Genomic DNA, 21,217 nt, shown 5'->3' on the forward strand with positions numbered 1-21,217 from the left:
AAGGGAAACACCTGAGCCTGTAACATGAGAACCCAGGAGGGGGCTGGGGCGAGGTGACACCTTTGCCCGGGAAACTGAACAAAGGCTGTGGGAGGGGTCGCTGAAGGCAGAGTCTGGGAAGCTGGCTGGTGAGGTGGCTGGAGGCAGGGAGGGCTCTGACCTCTGGAGGGGGGCTGGGGTGCCCGAGGACCCCAAGATGGACCTAACTGAGGGGTATCCTGTTGTCTGTGCCTGCAAGACCAGTCTTGGACTGTATTCCTGTCGTCTAAATAAACCTTCTGCTTTACTGGCTGGCTGAGAGTCATGGTGAATCGCAGGACGCCGGGGGTGCAGGGCCCTGAGTCCCCCCATACTCCGTGACAACTTACACTAGTGTCACTGAATGCAGGGCTTCTGCAAAGGCATCATGGGACACACAGAGAGTAGCTGTCTGTCTGTCCATCCCATCCACCCCCTCTATCTATCTATCCCCCCCCACACCATCTATCTATCTATCTATCCCATCCACCCCCTCTATCTATCTATCTATCTATCTATCTATCTATCTATCTATCTATCTATCTATCTATCTATCTATCTATCTATCTATCCCATCCACCCCCTCTATCTATCTATCTATCTATCTATCTATCTATCTATCTATCTATCTATCTATCTATCTATCTATCTATCTATCTATCTATCTATCTATCGCCATATACCCCCTCTATCTATCTATATCTATCTATCTATCTATCTATCTATCTATCTATCTATCTATCTATCCCCATCCACCCCCTCTATCTATCTATCCCCCCACACACCATCTATCTATCTATCTATCTATCCCCATCCACTCTGTAATGGGTTGGGTCACAGAAACCCCCTTGCAACTGCCACGTGATGTGCTGAGACTACCCTTGAGCCCATTTTCCCTGCCAGCTTGGGACTTCAGTGCCCTGTCTTGTTGAGCCAGACACGCCAGCCTGCTGCAACACAGACCCAAGGTCTGAACCACACCCCCAAAGCTGCAGACTTAACTGAAAACAGCTTCAGAAGTGCTCCGGTCTCTAGCACCTGGACACCCATCTCCCAATGGGATCCAAACCCCAAATAAGTCCGTTTTATTCTGTATAAAGCTTATACAGGGTAAACTCATAAATTGTCTGCCCTCCATATCATTGATAGAGAGATATGCACAGCTGTTTGCTCCCCCAGGAATTAATTACTTACTCTGGGTTAATTAATAAACAAAAGTGATTTTACTAAATATAAAAAGTAGGATTTAATATAGGGAGATATCCTGTCTCACAGAGCTGGAAGGGACCTTGAAAGGTCATTGAGTCCAGTCCCCTGCCTTCACAGCAGAACCAAGTACTGTCCCTGACAGATTTTTTTCTTTCTTTTTTTGTCCCCCCCAGATCCCTAAATGGCCCTCTCAAGGATTGAACTCACAACCCTGGCTTTAGCAGGCCAATGCTCAAACCACTGAGCTATCCCTCCCTCCTCTATAGGTCCAAGTAATAACAGACAGAACAAAGTAAGTCGCCCAGCAAAATAAAACAAAAATACGCAAGTCTAAGACTAATACATTAAGAAACAGATTACGGGTAAAATCTCACCCTCTGACATGTTCCAATAAGCTTCTTTCACAGACTAGACTCCTTCCTAGTCTGGGCCCAATCCTTTCCCCTGGTACAGTTCTTGTTCCAGCTCAGGTGGTAGCTAGGGGATTCTTCATGACTGCAGCCCCCTTTGTTCTGTTCCACCCCATTATATGGCTTTGGCACAAGGCAGGAATCTTTTGTCTCTCTGGGTCCCCACCCCTCCTTCTAAATGGAAAAGCACCAGGTTTAAGATGGATTCCGGTACCAGGTGACGTGATCACATGTCCTGTGAGACCCCCCCCCCAGCCTCCATTCTTCCCGGCCTGACTCACAGGAAGGCTTGCAAGTAAACAGCCATTTACAACCAATTGTCTTAGTTGATGGGAGCCATCAAGATTCCAAACCACCATTAATGGCCCACAATTTGCATAATTACAATAGGCCCTCAGAGTTATATTTCATATTTCTAGTTTCAGACACAAGAATGATACATACATACAAATAGGATGAACACACTCCATAGATTATAAGCTTTGTAATGATACCTTACAAGAAACCTTTTGCATGAAGCATATTCTAGTTACATTTATATTCATACTCATCAGCATACTTTCATAAAATCATATAGAGTGCAAAGTCACCCCCCCATCTATCAATCTATCCCCACACTCCCCCCTTCCGCCCCATGCACACTATCCGTCCCTGTCTGCTCTGGCTAGCGGGTGTTTCGCTGGAGGATAACAGCCATTCTACTGCTGCTGGACGGTGTCATTTCCTGGGGATGCCTGGCGGAGAGTTCTCCACCCGCCCAGCTGCCGGCCCAGGGCAAAGACCACGCCGCAGACGCCGGCCTTGGAAAGCACCAGGACGAGGCCGATGAGGACGAGGTGAATGCTGTCTGTCGCGGAGTGTGGGGGACTCAGGGCCCTGTACCCCCGGCTCCCTGCGATTCACCATGACTCTCAGCCAGCCAGTAAAGCAGAAGGTTTATTTAGACGACAGGAATACAGTCCAAGACAGGTCTTGCAGGCACAGACAACAGGACCCCTTCAGTTAGGTCCATCTTGGGGTCCCCGGGCGCCCCAGCCCCCTTGGGAGGTCAGAGCCCATCTGCCTCCCAGCCATATCACCAGCCAGCTCCTGAAACTCTCCCTTCAGCGACCCCTCCCACAGCCCTTTGTTCAGTTTCCCGGGCAAAGGTGTCACCTGGCCTCTAACCCCTTCCTGGGTTCTCATGTTACATGCTCAGGTATTCTCCATCGGTCAGTCTCCCATCCCCCAATGCAGACTATCCTAGCCACACTTCCCTGTCAGCATTCAAAGACCACAGTAAGAACAGTCCCAGTTCGTCACATCTCTCCCCCCTTCGAGACCGAACTGAGCGGGGTCACTTTAGCCAGTGACCCGGGGAAGTTCGAACCTACCCCCGTTCCCGTGGATGCCCCAGCATCCCTCCCATTCCTTGGTGAGAATTACACCAGGCCCCTCCAGTTTCACGCCCCCCCCTTAGGTCGGGGGTGCTCGATGACACTCGTAGTTCGCATGTGGGAAGGTTTATGTGGCCCGTGCCCTTTTCCCACCCCAATACCCCTGAGGTTCCAACTGGGCTGGGGTCTTCTCCCAGCGCTCCAGTCTGGAGGTCTGTGCTTCGGGCTCTCTTGGTTCAGAGCCCCCCTTTTAACCTCGGCCACCCTCCGGAAAGGCTCCTCTATGCTGGGCAAGGGTCCTAAAGCCGTTTTCCCCTTGTCCCGGGCCTTCCTCCCCCTCTGACAGGGGTCACAGGATTGGCAGTACTGTCGGACAGTAACAAAGACCCCAGGCCAGTAAAAGCTCCGTAGCAGCCTCTGCTGGGTACGCCAGGTTCCCTGGTGCCCTGAGAGGGGGGTGTCATGGGCCCGGTACAGCAGCTGGCGGCGATACTTCTGGGGTACCACCAGCTGCCTCCTGATCCCCCCTGACTCCATTTTCCCTGGGGGAGCCCATTCTCGGTACAGGAACCCCTTCTCCCACAGGAACCTTTTCCGGCCACCTCTCCCCATGGTCTGTACCGCACCGAGGTCGGCCAGGTCCCTTATCTTCTGCAAGGAGGGATCTTTCTGCACCTCGGCCTGGAACTCAGCAGCTGGGACAGGGATGGCCACCTGCTCTCTCTCGCCGACTGGGTTTGAAGCCGCAGCCTCCCTGAGCCGTGTCCCTGGGCGTTCCCTCCCCACCAGGTTAGGGTCCTGCGCCTCGGGCAAGGCACCCTCCCCAAGGCCAGGGCGCAGTGCCCCTCGCCGGCTCTGACTGCGGGTCACAACCAGTGCATTCTGGGGGTTGCTGGGCCAGTCCTCCAGGTCCCCCCCCATCAACACCTCAGTGGGCAAATACGGGTGTACCCCCACGTCCTTGGGGCCCTCCTTGGGCCCCCACTTCAGGCGTACCCTCGCCACAGGTACCTTGAATGGGGTCCCACCCACCCCCGTCAGGGTCAAGTAGGTGTCGGGCACCACCCGATCTGCGGCCACCACCTCGGGCCGGGCCAGCGTGACCTCTGCGCCCGTATCCCAGTATCCATTGACCTTCCTCCCATCCACCTCCAGGGGAACGAGGTACTCTCTCCGGAGGGACAGCCCCGCGCCCACCGTATAAACCAAAAACCCTGAGTCTGGAGCATCCAGCCCCCTAGAGGAGCTGGCCTGGAGCTCTCCTCCCTCTTTAGCAGGTGATACGCTGCCAGCCCCCCTTCCCTGGGAACGCTGCCCCTTGTCCGGCTGGGTCTCTACCCAGTCAACCCTCTGTGGGTTCGGTCTGCTCAGTCTGTCCCTGAGCCTGGGGCACTGGGCCCGTATGTGGCCTCTCTGGCCACAGTGATAGCAGCCCATGTCCTGTGGGTCCCCTCGAGTGGGTCGGATGGACCTGATGCTGGATGTTCCCTTTTGGTGGGGGTTCTCCATATTTCCCCGCTGGGAGGTCCCACGGTGACTCTCTGGGTTGTGGTGGGACTGTTCCTTTGGGACTCCTCCCTGTTATCCCCTGCCCGACTGTTCACAAACTCGTTGGCCAACTGGCCTGCGTGCTGCGGGTTCTCTGGCTTTTGGTCCATCAACCATCGCCTCAGGTCGGATGGGAACTGCTCATACACGTGCTCCAGTACGAATAGGTCAAGCAGGTCTTCTTTAGTTTGGGCCCCAGCTGTCCACTTGCGGGCATACCCCTGCGCCCGGTTGGCTAGTTGTAGGTATGTGACCTCACGGGTTTTACGCTGACTCCGGAACCTTTTCCGGTACGTCTCAGGGGTCAGCCCAAACTCGCGGAGCAGGGCCTTTTTGAACAGTTCGTAGTCCCCTGTCTCTGCCCCTTTCAGTCGGCTGTACACCTCCCTGGCTGTGGGGTCCAGTGAGGGGATGAGAAACTGGAGCCTGTCTGCAGGGTCAACCTGGAGCAGCTCTCAGGTATTCTCAAAGGCCATCAGGAAGGTATCCATGTCCTCCCCCTCCTTACGCTGGGCCAGGAAGCACTTATCAAAGCTCTTTGCAGTCTTGGGTCCCCCCTCGCTCACCGCAGCCGGGGCCCCACTGCTCCTCAGCCTGGCCAGTTCCAGCTCATGCTGACGTTGGTCCCGCTCATGCTGATGTTGTTTCTCCTTCTCTTCCCGCTCCTGCTTCAGTTCTTGCTGCCTTAATTCGAGCTCTTCCCGTCTCAGCTCCCTGTCACATTCCAGCCGCATCCGCTCCCGGGACGGGGAGCTCTGCCGGGACGATCCCCTGCTGGCCGCCGGGGTCGGGGTGCCCTCGGTATTCGCTGGGCTTCCCCCAACCCCTCCCCTAGGTATAGGTAGGCAGGATCTCGGGATGTCCTCAGCAGCAGTCTGACCCCTCCCAGCCATGTCAGGCCCCGGGGCCCACGCTGCATCCGCCGGGCGGCTTCCCTCAGGGACAGGGCTCGGTTCATCCAAGCGATCCCTCTCCTCCAGCTGGGCAATGAGCTGTTCTTTGGTGGACCTCCCAATGCGCAGCCCCCGCTGCCTGCACAGCTCCACCAGGTCACTCTTGAGGCGTTTAGCATACATCCTCCGGCTGGCCACTCGCCGGCCTGTGCTCTTCGCTTTCCACCGTTCCAGGGGGACCTCTAGTGTGCCAGCCCCTCTTCAGGTCAACACCTCTCTGCCAGGGTCGAGCTGCAGACTCCTCCGCCCCGGGACCGCTCGCTGCGATCCCCCGGGGGACCCTGTTACTGCAACAGTCCTCTCTGGTCACACACTCCCAGGGTTAATCGCCCCCTGAAACCATCTCTCTCTGACTCTTCAGCACGCCTGGTCCCCGTCAATCCCCCTTCGTTTTACTGCTCCCCAGTCACTTACTGCAGGAAGCGCCGTCCACGGGGTGCAGTAGATCCCACCGCTACCACCAGTTGTCACGGAGTGTGGGGGGACACAAGGCCCTGCACCCCCGGCCCTGCACCCCCGGCTTCCTGCGATTCACCATGACTCTCAGCCAGCCAGTAAAGCAGAAGGTTTATTTAGACGACGGGAATACAGTCCAAGACAGGTCTTGCAGGCACAGACAACAGGATACCCCTCAGTTAGGTCCATCTTGGGGTCCCCGGGCACCCCAGGCCCCCTCCAGAGGTCAGAGCCCTCCCTGCCTCCAGCCACCTCACCAGCCAGCTTCCCAGAGTCTGCCTTCAGCGACCCCTCCCACAGCCTTTGTTCAGTTTCCCGGGCAAAGGTGTCACCTCGCCCCAGCCCCCTCCTGGGTTCTCATGTTACAGGCTCAGGTATTTCCCTTCAGTCATTCTCCCATCCCCCAATGGAGACCATCCCAGCCACACTCCCCTGTCAGCACTCACAGATCACAGTAAGAACAGTCCCAGTTCGTCACATCTCCCCCCTTTGAGACCGAACTGAGCGGGGTCACTTTAGCCAGTGACCCGGGGAAGTTCGAACCTACCCCCGTTCCCATGGATGCCCCCGCATCCCTCCCATTCCTGGGTGAGAATTACACCAGGCCCCTCCAGTTTCACTCCCCCCCTTAGGTCGGGGGTGCTCGAGGGCATTTGCAGTTCGCATGGGGGAAGGGTTATGCGGCCTGTGCCCTTTTCCCACCCCAATACCCCTGGGGTTCCAACTGGGCTGCGGTCTTCTCCCAGCGCTCCAGTCTGGAGGTCTGTGCTTCGGGCTCTCTTGGTTCAGAGCCCCCCTTTTTACCCTGACCGCCCTCTGGAAAGGCTCCTCTATGCTGGGCAAGGGTCCTAAAGCCGTTTTCCCTTTGTCCTGGGCCTTCCTTCCCCTCTGACAGGGGTCACAGGATCGGCAGTACTGCCGGACAGTAACAAAGACCCCAGGCCAGTAAAAGCTCCGTAGCAGCCTCTGCTGGGTACGCCAGGTTCCCTGGTGCCCTGAGAGGGGGGTGTCATGGGCCCGGTACAGCAGCTGGCGGCGATACTTCTGGGGTACCACCAGCTGCCTCCTGAACCCCCCTGACTCCATTTTCCCTGGGGGAGCCCATTCTCGGTACAGGAACCCCTTCTCCCACAGGAACCTTTTCCGGCCGCCTCTCCCCATGGTCTGTACCGCACCGAGGTCGGCCAGGTCCCTTATCTTCCGTAAGGAGGGGTCTTTCTGCACCTCGGCCTGGAACTCAGCAGCTGGGACAGGGATGGCCACCTGCTCTCTCTTGCCGGCTGGGTCTGAGGCCGCAGCCTCCCTGAGCCGTGTCCCTGGGCGTTCCCTCCCCACCAGGTTAGGGTCCTGCGCCTCGGGCAAGGCACCCTCCCCAAGGCCAGGGCGCAGTGCCCCTCGCCGGCTCTGACTGCGGGTCACAACCAGTGCACTTGGTGGGTTGCTTGACCAGTCCTCCAGGTCCCCCCCCATCAACACCTCAGTGGGCAAATACGGGTGTACCCCCACATCCTTGGGGCCCTCCTTGGCCCCCCACTTCAGGTGTACCCTCGCCACGGGCACTTTGACTGGTGTCCCGCCCACCCCCGTCAGGGTCAGGTAGGTGTTGGGCACCACCTGATCTGCGGCCACCACCTCGGGCCGGGCCAGCGTCACCTCTGCGCCCGTATCCCAGTATCCATCGACCTTCCTCCCATCCACCTCCAGGGGAACGAGGTACTCTTTCCGGAGGGACCGCCCCGCGCCCACCGTATAAACCAAAAACCCTGAGTCTGGAGCATCCCGCCCCGCAGAGGAGCAGGCCTGGAGCTCTCCTCCCTCCTTAGCAGGTGGTACTCTGCCAGCCCCCCTTCCCTGGGAGTGCTGCCTCTCGCCCGGCTGGGTCTCTACCCAGTCAACCCTCTGTGGGTTTGGTCTGCTCAGTCTGTCCCTGAGCCTGGGGCACTGGGCCCGTATGTGACCTCTTTGGTCACAGTGATAGCAGACCATGTCCCAGGGGTCCCCTCGAGTGGGTTGGATGGACCTGACGCTGGATCTTCCCCTTTGGTGGGGTTTCTCCGCATTTTCCCGCTGGGATGGCCCATGGTGACTCTCGCTCTGCGTTGAGGTGGGACTGTTCCTTTGGGACTCCTCCCTGCCAGCCCCCGACCGGCTCTTTACAAACTCATCGGCCAGCCGGCCTGCATGTCGCGGGTTCTCTGGCTTTTTGTCCACCAACCACAGCCTCAGGTTGGATGGGCACCGCTCATACAGTTGCTCCAGTACCAGCAGTTTAACCAGGTCCTCCTTTGTCTGGGCCCCAGCAGCCCACTTGCTGGCGTATCCTTCCATGCGGACGGCTAGTTGCAGATATGAGATCTCCGGGGTTTTATCCTGACTCCGGAACCTTTCCCGGTACATCTCAGAAGTCAGCCCAAACTCACGTAGCAGGGCCTTTTTGAATAGTTCATAGTCCCTTTTTTCCGCCTCTTCCAGTTGGCGGTACAAGGCCAAGGCTTTGGGGTCCAGTAAGGGGGTGAGAGCCCGGAGTTTGTCTGCAGGATGAACCTGGTGCAGCTCGCAGGCCGTCTCAAAGGCATCCAGGAAGTCATCCATGTCCTCCCCCTCCTTACGTGGGGCCAGGATGCACTTATCAAAGCTTCGTGCAGTCCTGGGTCCCCCCTCACTCACCGCAGCCGGGGGCTCGCGGCCCTTCAGCCTCGCCAGTTCCAGTTCATGATGCCTTTGTCTCTCATTCTCCTCCCGTTCATGCTGCCTCAGTTTCTCTTTCTCCTCCCGTTCATGCTGCCTCAGTTTCTCTTCATGCTGTCTCTGTCGCTCTTCATGCTGTCTCTGGTGTTCACGATCCTCCAGCTCTCTCAGTTTTAGCTCTTTCTCCCATTCCAGCCCATTCCGCTCCACGGATGCTGCGCGTTGCCGGGAGGATCCCCTGCTGGCCGGGGGGGTCACAGCACCCTCGGTATTTGCTGGGCTCCTCCCCACCCTTCCCCTAGGCATAGGAAGGAGGGGTCTCGGGAAGCCCTCAGCAGCCGGCTGACCACTCCCAGATGGGACAGACACTGGGGCCTGCGCTGCATCTGCCAGGCTGCTTCCCTCAGAGACAGGGATCGGTTCATTCGCGCGATCTCCCTTCTCCAGCTGGGCAATGAGCTGTTCTTTGGTGAGCCTCCCAATGCGCACCCCCCTCTGCTTGCACAGCTCCACCAGGTCGCTCTTAAGCCGCTTGGCATACATCTTCCTGCTGGCCACTCACAGGCCTGTGTGCTCACCGCTCCCCACAGTCTCCAGGGAGACCCCTAGTGTGCCAGCCCTTCTCGAGGTCACCACCTCTCTGCCAGGGTCGAGCTGCAGACTCCTCCGCCCCTGGGACCACTCGCTGCGATCCCCCGGGGGACCCTGTTACTGCAAAAGTCCTTCTCGCTGGTCACACACTCCCAGGGGTGATAACCGTCTCTCTCTGACTCCTCAGCACGCCTGGTCCCCGTCAATCCCCCTTCGTTTTACTGCTCCCCAGTCACTTACTGCAGGAAGCGCCGTCCACGGGGTGCAGTAGATCCCGCCGCTGCCACCAGTTGTCACGGAGTAAGGGGGGACTCAGGGCCCTGCACCCCCGGCTTCCTGCGATTCACCATGACTCTCAGCCAGCCAGAAAAGCAGAAGGTTTATTTAGACGACGGGAATACAGTCCAAGACAGGTCTTGCAGGCACAGACAACAGGATACCCCTCAGTTAGGTCCATCTTGGGGTCCTCGGGCACCCCAGGCCCCCCTCCAGAGGTCAGAGCCCTCCCTGCCTCCAGCCACCTCACCAGCCAGCTTCCACCACCCTGCCTTCAGCGACCCCTCCCACAGCCTTTGTTCAGTTTCCCGGGCAAAGGTGTCACCTCGCCCCAGCCCCCTCCTGGGTTCTCATGTTACAGGCTCAGGTATTTCCCTTCAGTCATTCTCCCATCCCCCAATGGAGACCATCCCAGCCACACTCCCCTGTCAGCACTCACAGATCACAGTAAGAACAGTCCCAGTTCGTCACAACAAGGCCCTGCACCCCCGGCTTCCTGCGATTCACCATGACTCGCAGCCAGCCAGTAAAGCAGAAGGTTTATTTAGATGACAGGAACACAGTCCAAGACGGGTCTTGCAGGCACAGACAACAGGACTCCCCTCAGTTGGGTCCATCTTGGGGTCCCAGGGCGCCACAGCCCCCTTGGGAGGTCAGAGCCCTGTCTGCCTCCCAGCCATATCATCAGCCAGCTCCCCAAACTCTCCCTCCAGCGACCCCTCCCACAGCCTTTGTTCAGTTTCCGGGGCAAAGGTGTCACCTCGCCTCTAACCCCTTCCTGGGTTCTCATGTTACAGGCTCAGGTATTTCCCTTCAGTCATTCTCCCAACCCCCAATGCAGACTATCCTAGCCACACTCCCCTGTCAGCATTCACAGACCACTTTAAGAACAGGTTTCAGAGTAGCAGCCGTGTTAGTCTGTATCCGCAAAAATAACAGGAGTACTTGTGGCACCTTAGAGACTAACAAATTTATTAGAGCATAAGCTTTCGTGGGCTACAACCCACTTCTTCGGATGCATATAGAGTGAACCATATATTGAGGAGATATATATACACACACATACAGAGAGCATGAACAGGTGGGAGTTGTCTTACCAACTCTGAGAGGCCAATTAAGTAAGAGAAAAAAAACTTTTGAAGTGATAATCAAGATGGTTCAGTACAGACAGTTTGATAAGAAGCAAGTGTGAAAATACTTACAAGGGGAAATAGATTCAATGTTTGTAATGGCTCAGCCATTCCCAATCCCTATTTAGCCCTGAGTTGATTGTGTCTAGTTTGCATATCAATTCCAGCTCAGCAGTCTCTCGTTGGAGTCTGTTTTTGAAGTTTTTCTGTTTTAAGATAGCCACCCGCAGGTCTGTCAAAGAATGGCCAGACAGGTTAAAGTGTTCTCCCACTGGTTTTTGAGTATTATGAGTCCTGATGTCAGATTTGTGTCCATTAATTCTTTTGCGTAGAGACTGTCCGGTTTGGCCAATGTACATGGCAGAGGGGCATTGCTGGCACATGATGGCATATATCACATTGGTAGATGTGCAGGTGAACGAGCCACAACAGTCCCACTTCGTCACAGTGTCGATGCGCCAGGGGCAGGTTCTCCCCGCAGAGGCTGCACCAGTTGTGACCATTTCTGGGTGCCGCGTGCTGTCCGTGGGGCTGGGAGCTTCCTGCTCTGGGGATGGAGCAGGGGACAGCAGGTGAGTCCGGGCTCCCCTGGCAAACTCTGTCCCCCCAAACCCACCTGCTCCCCGGCTTGAAGGGTGCAGTGACCCCTTCCCCCCCAGCCCTCCAGATATGGGGGGGCCCTGCTCCCCTTTATGGCCCCCAAGGTATGGGAGACCCTACAGTCCCCTGGATATGGGGGGGAACCTGCTTCCCCAGAACTGCCCCCCCGGTATGGGTGACCCCCCTTGTTCATGGATGTGGGGGATCTGTGCCCAGTAGCAGCTCTCTCTCTCTCTCTCCTGCCCTGGTATCCCGGTATCCGCACGGTTCATCCCCTCTCACCTGTCACCGTGAGGTTGGTCCCAAGGACACTGCGCCATTGCCTGTCGTTCTTCTGCACCCTGACGTGGCGGACGTACTCGCTGGCATCCGACTCCTGCAGCCGGTCGATGCGGATCGAGGCCGTTCGGCTCCCCCGCGGGTCCCCGACCAGGACGATGCGGCCCCCATAATGCGGGTGGGTGAATCTCTCGGTGTGACACCTTGGCCCTTCCTGTGTGAAATCCCCCCCCTGCCCTGGGCCAATGACACACTGCGCTTGGGGGGGCGGGGGGTGGAGGGGAGAGGGGCTGGGAGCCAGGACTCCTGGGTTCTCTCCCCAGCTCTGGGAGGAGAGTGGGGGCTTGTGGGGTAGAGTGGGGGGTGGGTTGGGTGAACTGGCTGAGGGCAAGGGCTGGCTGCGTCGGCGGGGGGTTTGGGGGAACTGGCTGGGGGCGGGGGGGGGGGGGGGTGGTGAGGGCCGGCTCACCATCACAGCCTGGGTTACTGGGGCCGGCTGCCCGGTGAAGTTTCATTTCACACCAGTGCACACGCGCTAGTGACCCTGGGGCGGCCCATGTGCCGGGGGCTAGTTTCCGGGAGGTGGCCAGGACCCCGGTGTCACTGCTGAGCCCCGCCCCAGATGTGCATGGGTCCCCAGGCCGCCTCCCCCCTCCGGGGGGGGGTACCCGGCTCAGAGACGCTGGTACTTCTGCGGGTCTTGCTGAGCTGCTGGGACGTGGGAAAAGGGGAACTGGGGCAGCTAATTATAGTGCAGCGTGGCACCCAACCCCCCCTGGTTCACCCCTCACAGCTCCAGCGTCCCTTCCCCCTGCCCCCCTGGTCCCCTCCCCCACAGCTCCAGCATCTCTCCCCCTCCTCCTGAGTTCCCATGCCCCCCTGCAGCCCCACACCCAATTATGCAGGCCCCATGGATTCCCCCATGTCCTCCAGCCCCCCCTGCACCCTACATGCCCCCTTGTCACGGAGTCCCCGGGCGATGCTCTGAAACTGCTCCCCACAAAGCCAGTCAGGACTTTGGGGAGCCTCCTCTCCCTTGAAGCAGACTGTCTTCAGGGCAAGAAGCTCACACGGCTTCACCTCCTGGGTCTCTCCTGGGAGCATTCAGCATCCCCTTTTCACACCGTGCGCTTCCTGCAGCGAGTCCGCCCAGGCGGGGTCCTGGGGAAGCCAGAGGGTCCTGCACCCCCACTTCACAGTCAGACGTGACTCTCAGCCAGCCAGTAAAACAGAAGGTTTATTAGTCGACAGGAACACGGCGTAGAACAGAGCTTGTTAGCACAGAAATCAGTGACTTTCAGCCAAGTCCATTTGGGAGACGCCCTGGACTCCCCCTCTTCCAGTCCCCCCACAGCAGACTGCCCTGGACCCTGCTACCTCTGACATGCCCGTTGCTCCTCCTCTGGTCTTTGTCCTGCTTCCCGGGTCACCTGGTCGCATCCCTCTCCTGGTTCTCAGGTTAGGAAGAGCACCGTCCATCGCCTGCGTGCAGACAGCTGGGCAGCCACACCTGCTCCCGAGGGCCTCAGCAAAATCACACATCCAACTCCCACCATCAAGGCACTGGTGCAGCACACAGGGAAACTGAGGCACACACAGCATTGGTACAGGACAGTAAGAGTCACATGCAACATAACAAGGTGAAAAACATCCCACATTGTCACATTGGGCTGCCGGCACGGGACGTGACACTGGCTTCCTTCCCCTCGGGACTCGGCACCCCACAAAGCTTGAGGAACCATTGTGACATTCTCTACCTTGCGGGAGCCTGCTGTAACCCCCCTGTTCCTCATTTTCATATCATCATGATCTTACCTATAAAGCATGCCCTGTAAGGTATCGGGGGAAAGGTTATGATCTGCTGAAAGTCATTTCTCTATCCATTGTGACAGACCCAGACCAGTGGGGTACAGGAGTCTGGTAGAGGGCAAATATACTGGTCACTGGATGAGTAGTTTTCTGTTCCCTGAGTGACCAGAGCAGGGGCTGCACTAGAGTAATCAGGAACCTGCTAGAACCAGTTCAGGCAGGCTAATTAGGACACCTGGAGCCAATTAAGAAGAAGCTGCTAGAATCAATTAAGGCAGGCTAATCAGGGCACCTGCGTTTAAAAAGGAGCTCACTTCTGTTTGTGGTGCGAGTGTGAGGAGCTGGGAGCAAGAGGCGCAAGGAGCTGAGAGCGAGAGGGTGTGCTGCTGGAGGACCGAGGAGCACAAGCGTTATCAGACGCCAGGAGGAAGGTCCTGTGGTGAGAATAAGGAAGGTGTTTGGAGGATGCCATGGGGAAGTAGCCCAGGGAGTTGTAGCTGTCATGCAGCTGTTACAGGAGGCTCTATAGACAGCTACAGTCCACAGGGCCCTGGGCTGGAACCCGGAGTAGAGGGTGGGCCCGGGTTCCCCCCAAACCTCCCAATTGACCTGGACTGTGGGTTCTTCCAGAGGGGAAGGTCTCTGGGCTGTTCCCCAACCCACATGGTGAATCTCTGAGGGAAGAAAATCCGCCAATAAGCGCAGGAACCACCAAGATAGAGGAGGAACTTTGTCACACTGGTGTCAGAAGTGGGGTCTTGGGGTGCACAGCGCGGCGGAAGAAGGAGGGTGATTTAAACAAAAAAAAAAAAAAAAAGGAGAGGGTTTATTTTTTTTCACCACAATGGATGACGTAGTGCGGGCAGGGCCGGCTCTGGCTTTTTTGCCGCCCCAGGCAAAAAAGCCTCGGGCCGCCCCCCCCCCCCCCGCGGGGGGGGGGGCGGAGCCCAGGGGGGGCGGCAAGCCCCGGCGGGGGCTCCGCTCTCCCCCCCCCGCGGCCAGAGCGCCGGGGGCAGGGCGGCGAGCCCCGGCGGGGGCTCGGCTCTCCCCCCGGCGGCCGGAGGGGAGGACGGCGACCCCCGGCGGGGGCTCCGCTCTCCCCCCGGCGGCCGGGGGGAGGGCGGCCGGAGCCCTGGGAGGAGGGCAGCGAGCCCCGGCGGGGGCTCGGCTCCCCCCCCCCCGCGGCGAGCCCCGGCGGGGGCAGGGCTCTCCCCCCGGCGGCCGGGGGGAGGGCGCCGGAGGGGAGGACGGCCGGAGCCCTGGGAGGTGGGCGGCGAGCCCCGGCGGGGGCTCCGCTCTCCCCCCGACGGCCGGGGGCAGGGCGGGGGGAGGGCGCCGGAGCCCTGGGAGGAGGGCAGTGAGCCCCGGCGGGGGCTCGGCTCTCCCCCCGGCGGCCGGAGGGGAGGACGGCCGGAGCCCTGGGAGGAGGGCGGCGACCCCCGGCGGGGGCTCCGCTCTCCCCCCGGCGGCCGGGGGGAGGGCGGCCGGAGCCCTGGGAGGAGGGCAGCGAGCCCCGGCGGGGGCTCGGCTCCCCCCCCCCCCGCGGCGAGCCCCGGCGGGGGCAGGGCGGCGAGCCCCGGCGGGGGCTCGGCTCTCCCCCCGGCGGCCGGGGGGAGGGCGCCGGAGGGGAGGACGGCCGGAGCCCTGGGAGGTGGGCGGCGAGCCCCGGCGGGGGCTCTGCTCTCCCCCCCCCGCGGCCAGAGCGCCGGGGGCAGGGCGGCGAGTCCCGGCTGGGGCTCGGCTCTCCCCCCGGCAGCCGGGGGAGGGCGGCCAGAGCGCCGGGGGGAGGGCGGCGAGCCCGGCTGTGGCCCCGCTCTCCCCGGCGGCCCGAGCGCCGCCCCCCTCCAGGTGCCGCCCCAAGCACCAGCTTGGTTGCCTGGTGCCTGGAGCCGGCCCTGAGTGCGGGCACTGATATAAGCTACGGCGGCCCAGCAGGAGGCTACCCGTGTCCAGGCAGCCGCCCAACAGGAGGCAGTGCGGCTGCAGCAAGAGACTAATCGCCTGCTGATGGACCAGGCTGCCCAAGACCGAGCTATGCTGCGGGAACTGGTAAACCAGGTAAAGTCCCTTACAGAGCTGAATCGTGGCCATGATGGGACGCGGCTCCTACGGGCCAGCCATTGGCGGCAGAAAATGACACGGGAGGATGATGTAGAAGCCTACCTTCTGGCCTTTGAGAGGACAGCCCTACGGGAGGCCTGGCCTCGAGATCAGTGGTCTGGCATCCTTGCCCCATTCCTGTGTGGGGAGGCCCAGAAGGCCTACCATGATCTGCCTGAAGAGGCTGCGGCAGACTACCCCCAGCTGAAAGCAGAGATCCTGGCCAGATCTGGGGTAACGACAGCAGTGTGGGCCCAGCAGTATCACGGTTGGAGGTACCAGGAAGACAAAACCCCGCGGTCCCAATTGTATGACCTCATCCATCTCGCACGAAAGTGGTTGCAAACAGAGTCCCGGAGTCCGGAAGAGATACTAGCGGTTCTGGTCATCGACCGATACATGAGGGGACTACCACCAGACCTTCGTGCCTGGGTAAGCCAGAACGAACCCTCCACCTATGACGAGGTTGTCGCCCTGGTAGAGAGGCGAAGGACAGCGAGGGAGCTGACCCGACCAGTTAAGGAAGAGGCACCCCGGGTTAAACTAGCAGACGGAGCCCCCGGCCGGCGCCGACAGGGAGACAGGCTGAGTTATCTGGTACCGGGGATCCTGGGCAGCCGCTGCAAAGACCCCCAGAGGCACTATCCCATCACCGCAGCTACCCCCGGGGTCCCACCCATAGCCAGCGGGGCACAAATGCCTCCAGCTCCCTTCCAACCCCCCAGCACCCACACTGCACAAGCCAGCCCTGCCCCATTCCCCCTGCCCCAGCCAGCCCCTCCCTGTGCCCCCGCCCCATTAACCAGGGAACCAATTGGCTAAGAGGGAAATGGTCAGTGAAAATGCAAATGACCTGGCTGGCAGGAGGGAGGGGCTGCTGGGCTCAGGATACCTGCCTGCCTGTAACCAGACCCCTGGGGCTGAGTGTGTCGGAGAATTACTCCCTGCCCCCCTGCACACCAGAGCAGGGAGCTCGCTGCCTGCCCCCACTGGGACAACAAGGGCAGCGCTGAGCATGGTGGGAGCTGAGACCCCAGCTGAGTGGGGGGACACACAGGCAGGGCAGGTCGGCTGCCAACCAGGTTTGCCTGGTCCAGACGTGCTGCTGGGAAGTGATTACACAGCAGGGAGGGAGCTACCAGGGTCTGGGCTCAGCGGGGCTGTGACCCCAGGCCCAGCTCAGGTCCCACTCCCTTCCCCAGCAGCTGAATTCCAGACCGAGCTGCGGAAGGATCCCTCCTTGGAGAAGCTGAGGGAACTTGCTGGCCACAGCGCTGCAAACCCCCTTGGGGACGGCTGCAGGGACAGAGTCCGGTGGGAGAAGGGATTCCTGTACCAGGAATGGGCTCCCCAAGGGGATGTAAAACTGGGGGGAATCGGGAGGCAGCTGGTGGTGCCCCAGGAATCCACAGGGTTCTTCCCTTTTGAGCTGCTGTATGGGAGGAGAGTGAGGGGACCCCTGGACGTGAAAAGGGAGGATTGGGAGGAGAAGGGGGAAGACCCCCTGGTGGATCTCTTCCCTGAGGTGAGAGCCAATCTCCCCATCAGGTGTTCCCCGTTCAGAGTCACTGGGAAAGCAGCCCAGAACCTGGAGAGAGAGGTCAAGGACATGCTGGCTTTAGATGTGATCCAGCCGTTCAACAGCCCATGGGCCTCACCCGTGGGGCTGGTCCCCAAGGGAGACAGGATGATCTGGTTTTGTGGGGAGTATCGGAAGCTTAAAGCCATCACTGTGTCCGATGCCTACCCCATGCCTAGGCCTGGGGAGATTCTAGACAAGCTGAGGGGGATGGAGGACTTGGCCCTGGCGTACCTCGATGACATGTGTGTCTTTAGCCAGACCTGGGAGGAACAGGTGCCCCAGGTGAAGAGGGGGCTGGGCTGCCTCAAGGAGGTGGGACTGACGGTAAAAGCTGAAAAGTGCAAAGTGGGGATGATCCGAGATTGGCCCATTCCCCAGACCAAGAAACAAGTCCAGGCCTTTATCAGGATGGCGGGGTGCTACCGGAGGTTTGTACCCCACGTTAGATCCCTTGCTGCCCCCATCCCTGAGCTATGTGAGGGGGTAAGCCAGACAAGGGGGTCTGGACCGAGCAGTGCCAGAGGGCTCTCTATATACTGAAGGAGACTCTAATCCAGGGCCCGGTAAATCTGGTAAACCCAGACTTTGCCAAGCCTTTTGCAGTGTTCACCGATGCCTCAGACGCAGGGCTGGGCACGGTGCTGATGCAAGCTGATGCTAAGGGGGGGGAGACACCCCATCGGGTACCGGAACGAGAAACGGCTGCCCCGGGAGCAGAACTATGCGGCCTCAGAGAAGAAATGCCTGGCCATGGTGCAGGCCCTTAGAAAGCTGCAGCTGCATCTATTTGGGCGGCGCTTTACTGTGTACACTGGCCACTCTCCTCTGACGTGGCGGCGTCAAATGCAAGGGGCTGATGCCGAGCTGCTGGGGACAGAGACACCTGTTCAGAGGGTGGCCAAGGTCCAGATGGGGGCTCTTAACCATCTTAACTCCGTGACACACCCCAGACAGTTTGGCATCAGCTCTGCCTAGCCTGCTTGATGGCCCATTAAGGACCATCAGTTATACAATGGACCCACTGAGAGACGGCAAATACGCCTTGTGACTCAGCAAGGCAGGGACCTGCCTATGGACCAAACTCTGAGGTTTTTCTGTGGTGCCATGTGCTGGGCGGCTTGTCTTTGCGTCAAAGGAAGCAGAGACCACAGGGCAAGAGCCTATAAAAAGCTGCTGCAGCTCCTCCATCCTGTCGTCAATCCTGCGTCTCACCTCTGGAGGGACTTTGCTACAAACGGAAGCTCTGAACAAAGGACTGAAGGACCCGTCCCAGCCGGGGATGTTCCAGAGACTTGATTTGCACCTGCAGTTTAATCCATCCCAGCTACAAGCCTGAACCAAGAACTTTGCCATTACTGGATGTAACTGAATCCATGTAACCAATTCTAGCTCTCAGCGATATTTCTTCCTTTTATGAATAAACCTTTCGATTTTAGATTCTAAAGGATTGGCAACAGCATGATTCGTGGGTAAGATCTGACTTGTCCATTGACCTGGGTCTGGGGCTTGGTCCTTTGGAATCGGGAGAACCTTTTCCTTTTACTGGGGTATTGGTTTTCATAACCATTCGTCCCCATAACGAGTGGCACTGGTGGTGATACTCGGAAACTGGAGTGTCTGAGGGAATTGCTTGTATGACGTGTGGTTCGCCAGTGGGGTGAGACCGAAGTCCTCTCTGTCTGGCTGGTTTGGTGCCTGGGTGTGCAAAGGACCCCTGCCTTGGGCGGGGTCTGCCCTGCTCGGAGCGATTTGTCCTGAATTGATACTCTTGGTTGTGTCCCACCAGAGGCAGCATCGGTACAGGGATACTGCTTCTCACCACCGCCCCCTGGATATGGGGGTACCCTGCTTCTCCCCACTGCCCCCAGGTATGGGAGACCCCCCTTGCCCCTTGATGTGGGGGATCTGTGCCCAGTAACAGCGCTCTCTCTCTCTCTCGCTCTCTCTCTCTCTCTCTCTCCCCCCTGCGGTATCCCTGCCCCCCACCGTTCATCCCCTCTCACCTGTCACCGTGAGGTGGGTCCCAGGGACCCTGCGCCATTGCTCCCATTTGCTGTCTTGCTTCTGCACCCTGACGTGGCAGACGTTCTCGCTGGCGTCCGACTCCCGCAGCCGGTCGATGCGGATCAAGGCCGTTCGGCTCCCCCGCAGGTCCCCGACCAGGACGATGCGGCCCCCGTAATCCAGGTGGGTGAACCCCTCGGTGTGATTGTAGATAAACTTGCTATAGAATCCTGTCTCCAGTAAACCCGGACATCCCGCAGAGGCTCGATCTCGTGGGGGTAGGTAAAGGCGCAGGGCAGGGTGACGGAGCCCCCGGCCGGCGCTGACAGGGACACGGGCTGGGTTATCTGGTACCAGAGATCCTGGGCAGCCGCTGCAAAGACCCCCAGAGACACAATCCCGTCACCGTGGCCAACCCTGGGGTCCCACCCACAGCCAGCGGGTCACAAACGCCTCCCAGCCTCCAGCCCCCTTCCAGCCCCCCAGCACCCACACTGCAAAAGCCAGCCCAGCCCCATTCCCCCTGCCCCAGCCAGCCCTCCCATGCCCCCGTCCCATTCACCCTGCCCTAGAGCAGCCCCTCCCTGTCCCCACATCACCCCTTGCTGTTTGAGTCTCGCCAGTGACAAGGGGGCTGCACCCCAGTTCTGTGCACCCCTGTGTCACGCCCCAGGGCTCACCCCCCACCAGGCAGCAGCAGCAGCTCCCGGCGCATGGCCCCAGCGAAGGCGACTCCGGCCCCACTGGCTCTGCTCCTCCCCCCTGCTTTTTTGAGGAGGCTGGTGACAGTGGGGGCGAAAGACCTCTCTGGCTTTAAGATTAAGCTTGATAAGTTTATGGAGGGAATGGTTTGATGGGATAACGTGATTTTAGTCAATAGGTCAATAACGTACCATCGCTGGTAATTAGTAACAATGATCAATGATGGGATATTAAAAGTTACTACAGAGAACTTTTTCCGGAGGGTCTGGCTGGAGAATCTTGCCCGCATGCTCGGGGTTTGGCTGGTCTCCATGTTTGGGGTCGGGAGGGAGTTTTCCTCCAGGGTAGATTGGCAGAGGCCCTGGAGGTTTTTCGCCTTCCTCCGCAGCATGGGGCAGGGGTCGCTTGCTGGAGGATTCTCTGCGACTTGAAGTCTTTAAATCATGATTTGGGGACTTCAACAGCTGAGTCAAGGGAGAGAATTATTCCAGGAGTGGGTGGGTCAGCTTTTGTGGCCTGCATCATGCGGGAGGTCAGACTAGATGATCATAATGGTCCCTTCTGACCTTAAAGTCTATGAGTCTATGACACCTTGGTCCTTCCTGTGTGAAATCTGCCCCCCCGACCTGGGCCAATGAGACACTGCGGGGAGAAGGAGGGGGGACCACAGATTAGGACTCCTGGGTTCTCTCCCCGGGAGGGGAGTGGGTTCTGGGGGGGCGGGTTTGGGGGGCCAAATGGGGGCAGGATCTGTCTGCATCAGGGGGGTTGGGAGACCCGGCTGGGGCTGGCTGTGTCGGGGGAACCAGCTGGGGGCAGGGGCTGGGGCTGGCTGGGTCGGGGGGTTGGCAGGGTGGGGGGTGAGGGCCGACTCGCCATCACAGCCTGGTTACCGGGGCCTGCTGCCCGGTGAGGTTTGGTTTCACACCAGTGCACAAGCACTAGTGACCCTGAGGCGGCCCATGTGCCGGGGGCTGGTTCCTGGGGGGTGGCCAGGATCCCCGGTGTCACTGCTGAGCCCCGCCCCAGACTTGCCTGGGCCCCCAGACCCCCTCCCCTCTCAGTTGTGTGTGTGTGTGTGTGTGTGTGTGTGTGTGTGAGATGGAGTAGGGAGTATTAACGTGGGAATGTTGTGTGGGAGTTTTACCAGTTTACTGTCTGCATTGATACTAGATGGGGGTGGGAAATAAGGGGGGGGGACTTCACTGACGGCCGACACTTGAGGGCCAGCAGGTAAAGGATGGCACTGGCCCTTCATAACCTGAGCCCAGGAGGGGGGTGGGGCCAGGTGACACCTTTGCCCAGGAAACTGGACACAGGCCAGAGAAGGGGCCGGGGGGAGGTGCTGGAGGTGCTGGAGGGGGTTCAGTTTGGAGCTGGCTGGGGAAATGGAGGGAGGCCCAGAACCGGGGTCTGGGCTCCCCACCCCCCAAGATGGACCTGACTGAGGGGTCCTGTTGTCTGTACCTACAAGCTCTGTGTTCCT

The 21,217-nt window shown here is 59.4% G+C and overlaps 1 protein-coding gene across 1 annotated transcript; it reads right to left on the minus strand.

Annotated features, from left to right (window-relative positions):
* Nucleotides 1-2,335: 2,335 nt before the first annotated feature.
* Nucleotides 2,336-19,744, minus strand: LOC135889474 (paired immunoglobulin-like type 2 receptor beta). Its single transcript, XM_065417343.1, is given in 5 exon segments — nucleotides 2,336-2,480; nucleotides 11,094-11,193; nucleotides 19,029-19,262; nucleotides 19,265-19,402; nucleotides 19,717-19,744. Coding segments are annotated over 5 exon segments (645 nt in total).
* Nucleotides 19,745-21,217: the final 1,473 nt, after the last annotated feature.

Source organism: Emys orbicularis, chromosome 15 (assembly GCF_028017835.1).
Source record: "Emys orbicularis isolate rEmyOrb1 chromosome 15, rEmyOrb1.hap1, whole genome shotgun sequence".
In the NCBI taxonomy this organism is placed as follows: domain Eukaryota; kingdom Metazoa; phylum Chordata; order Testudines; family Emydidae; genus Emys; species Emys orbicularis.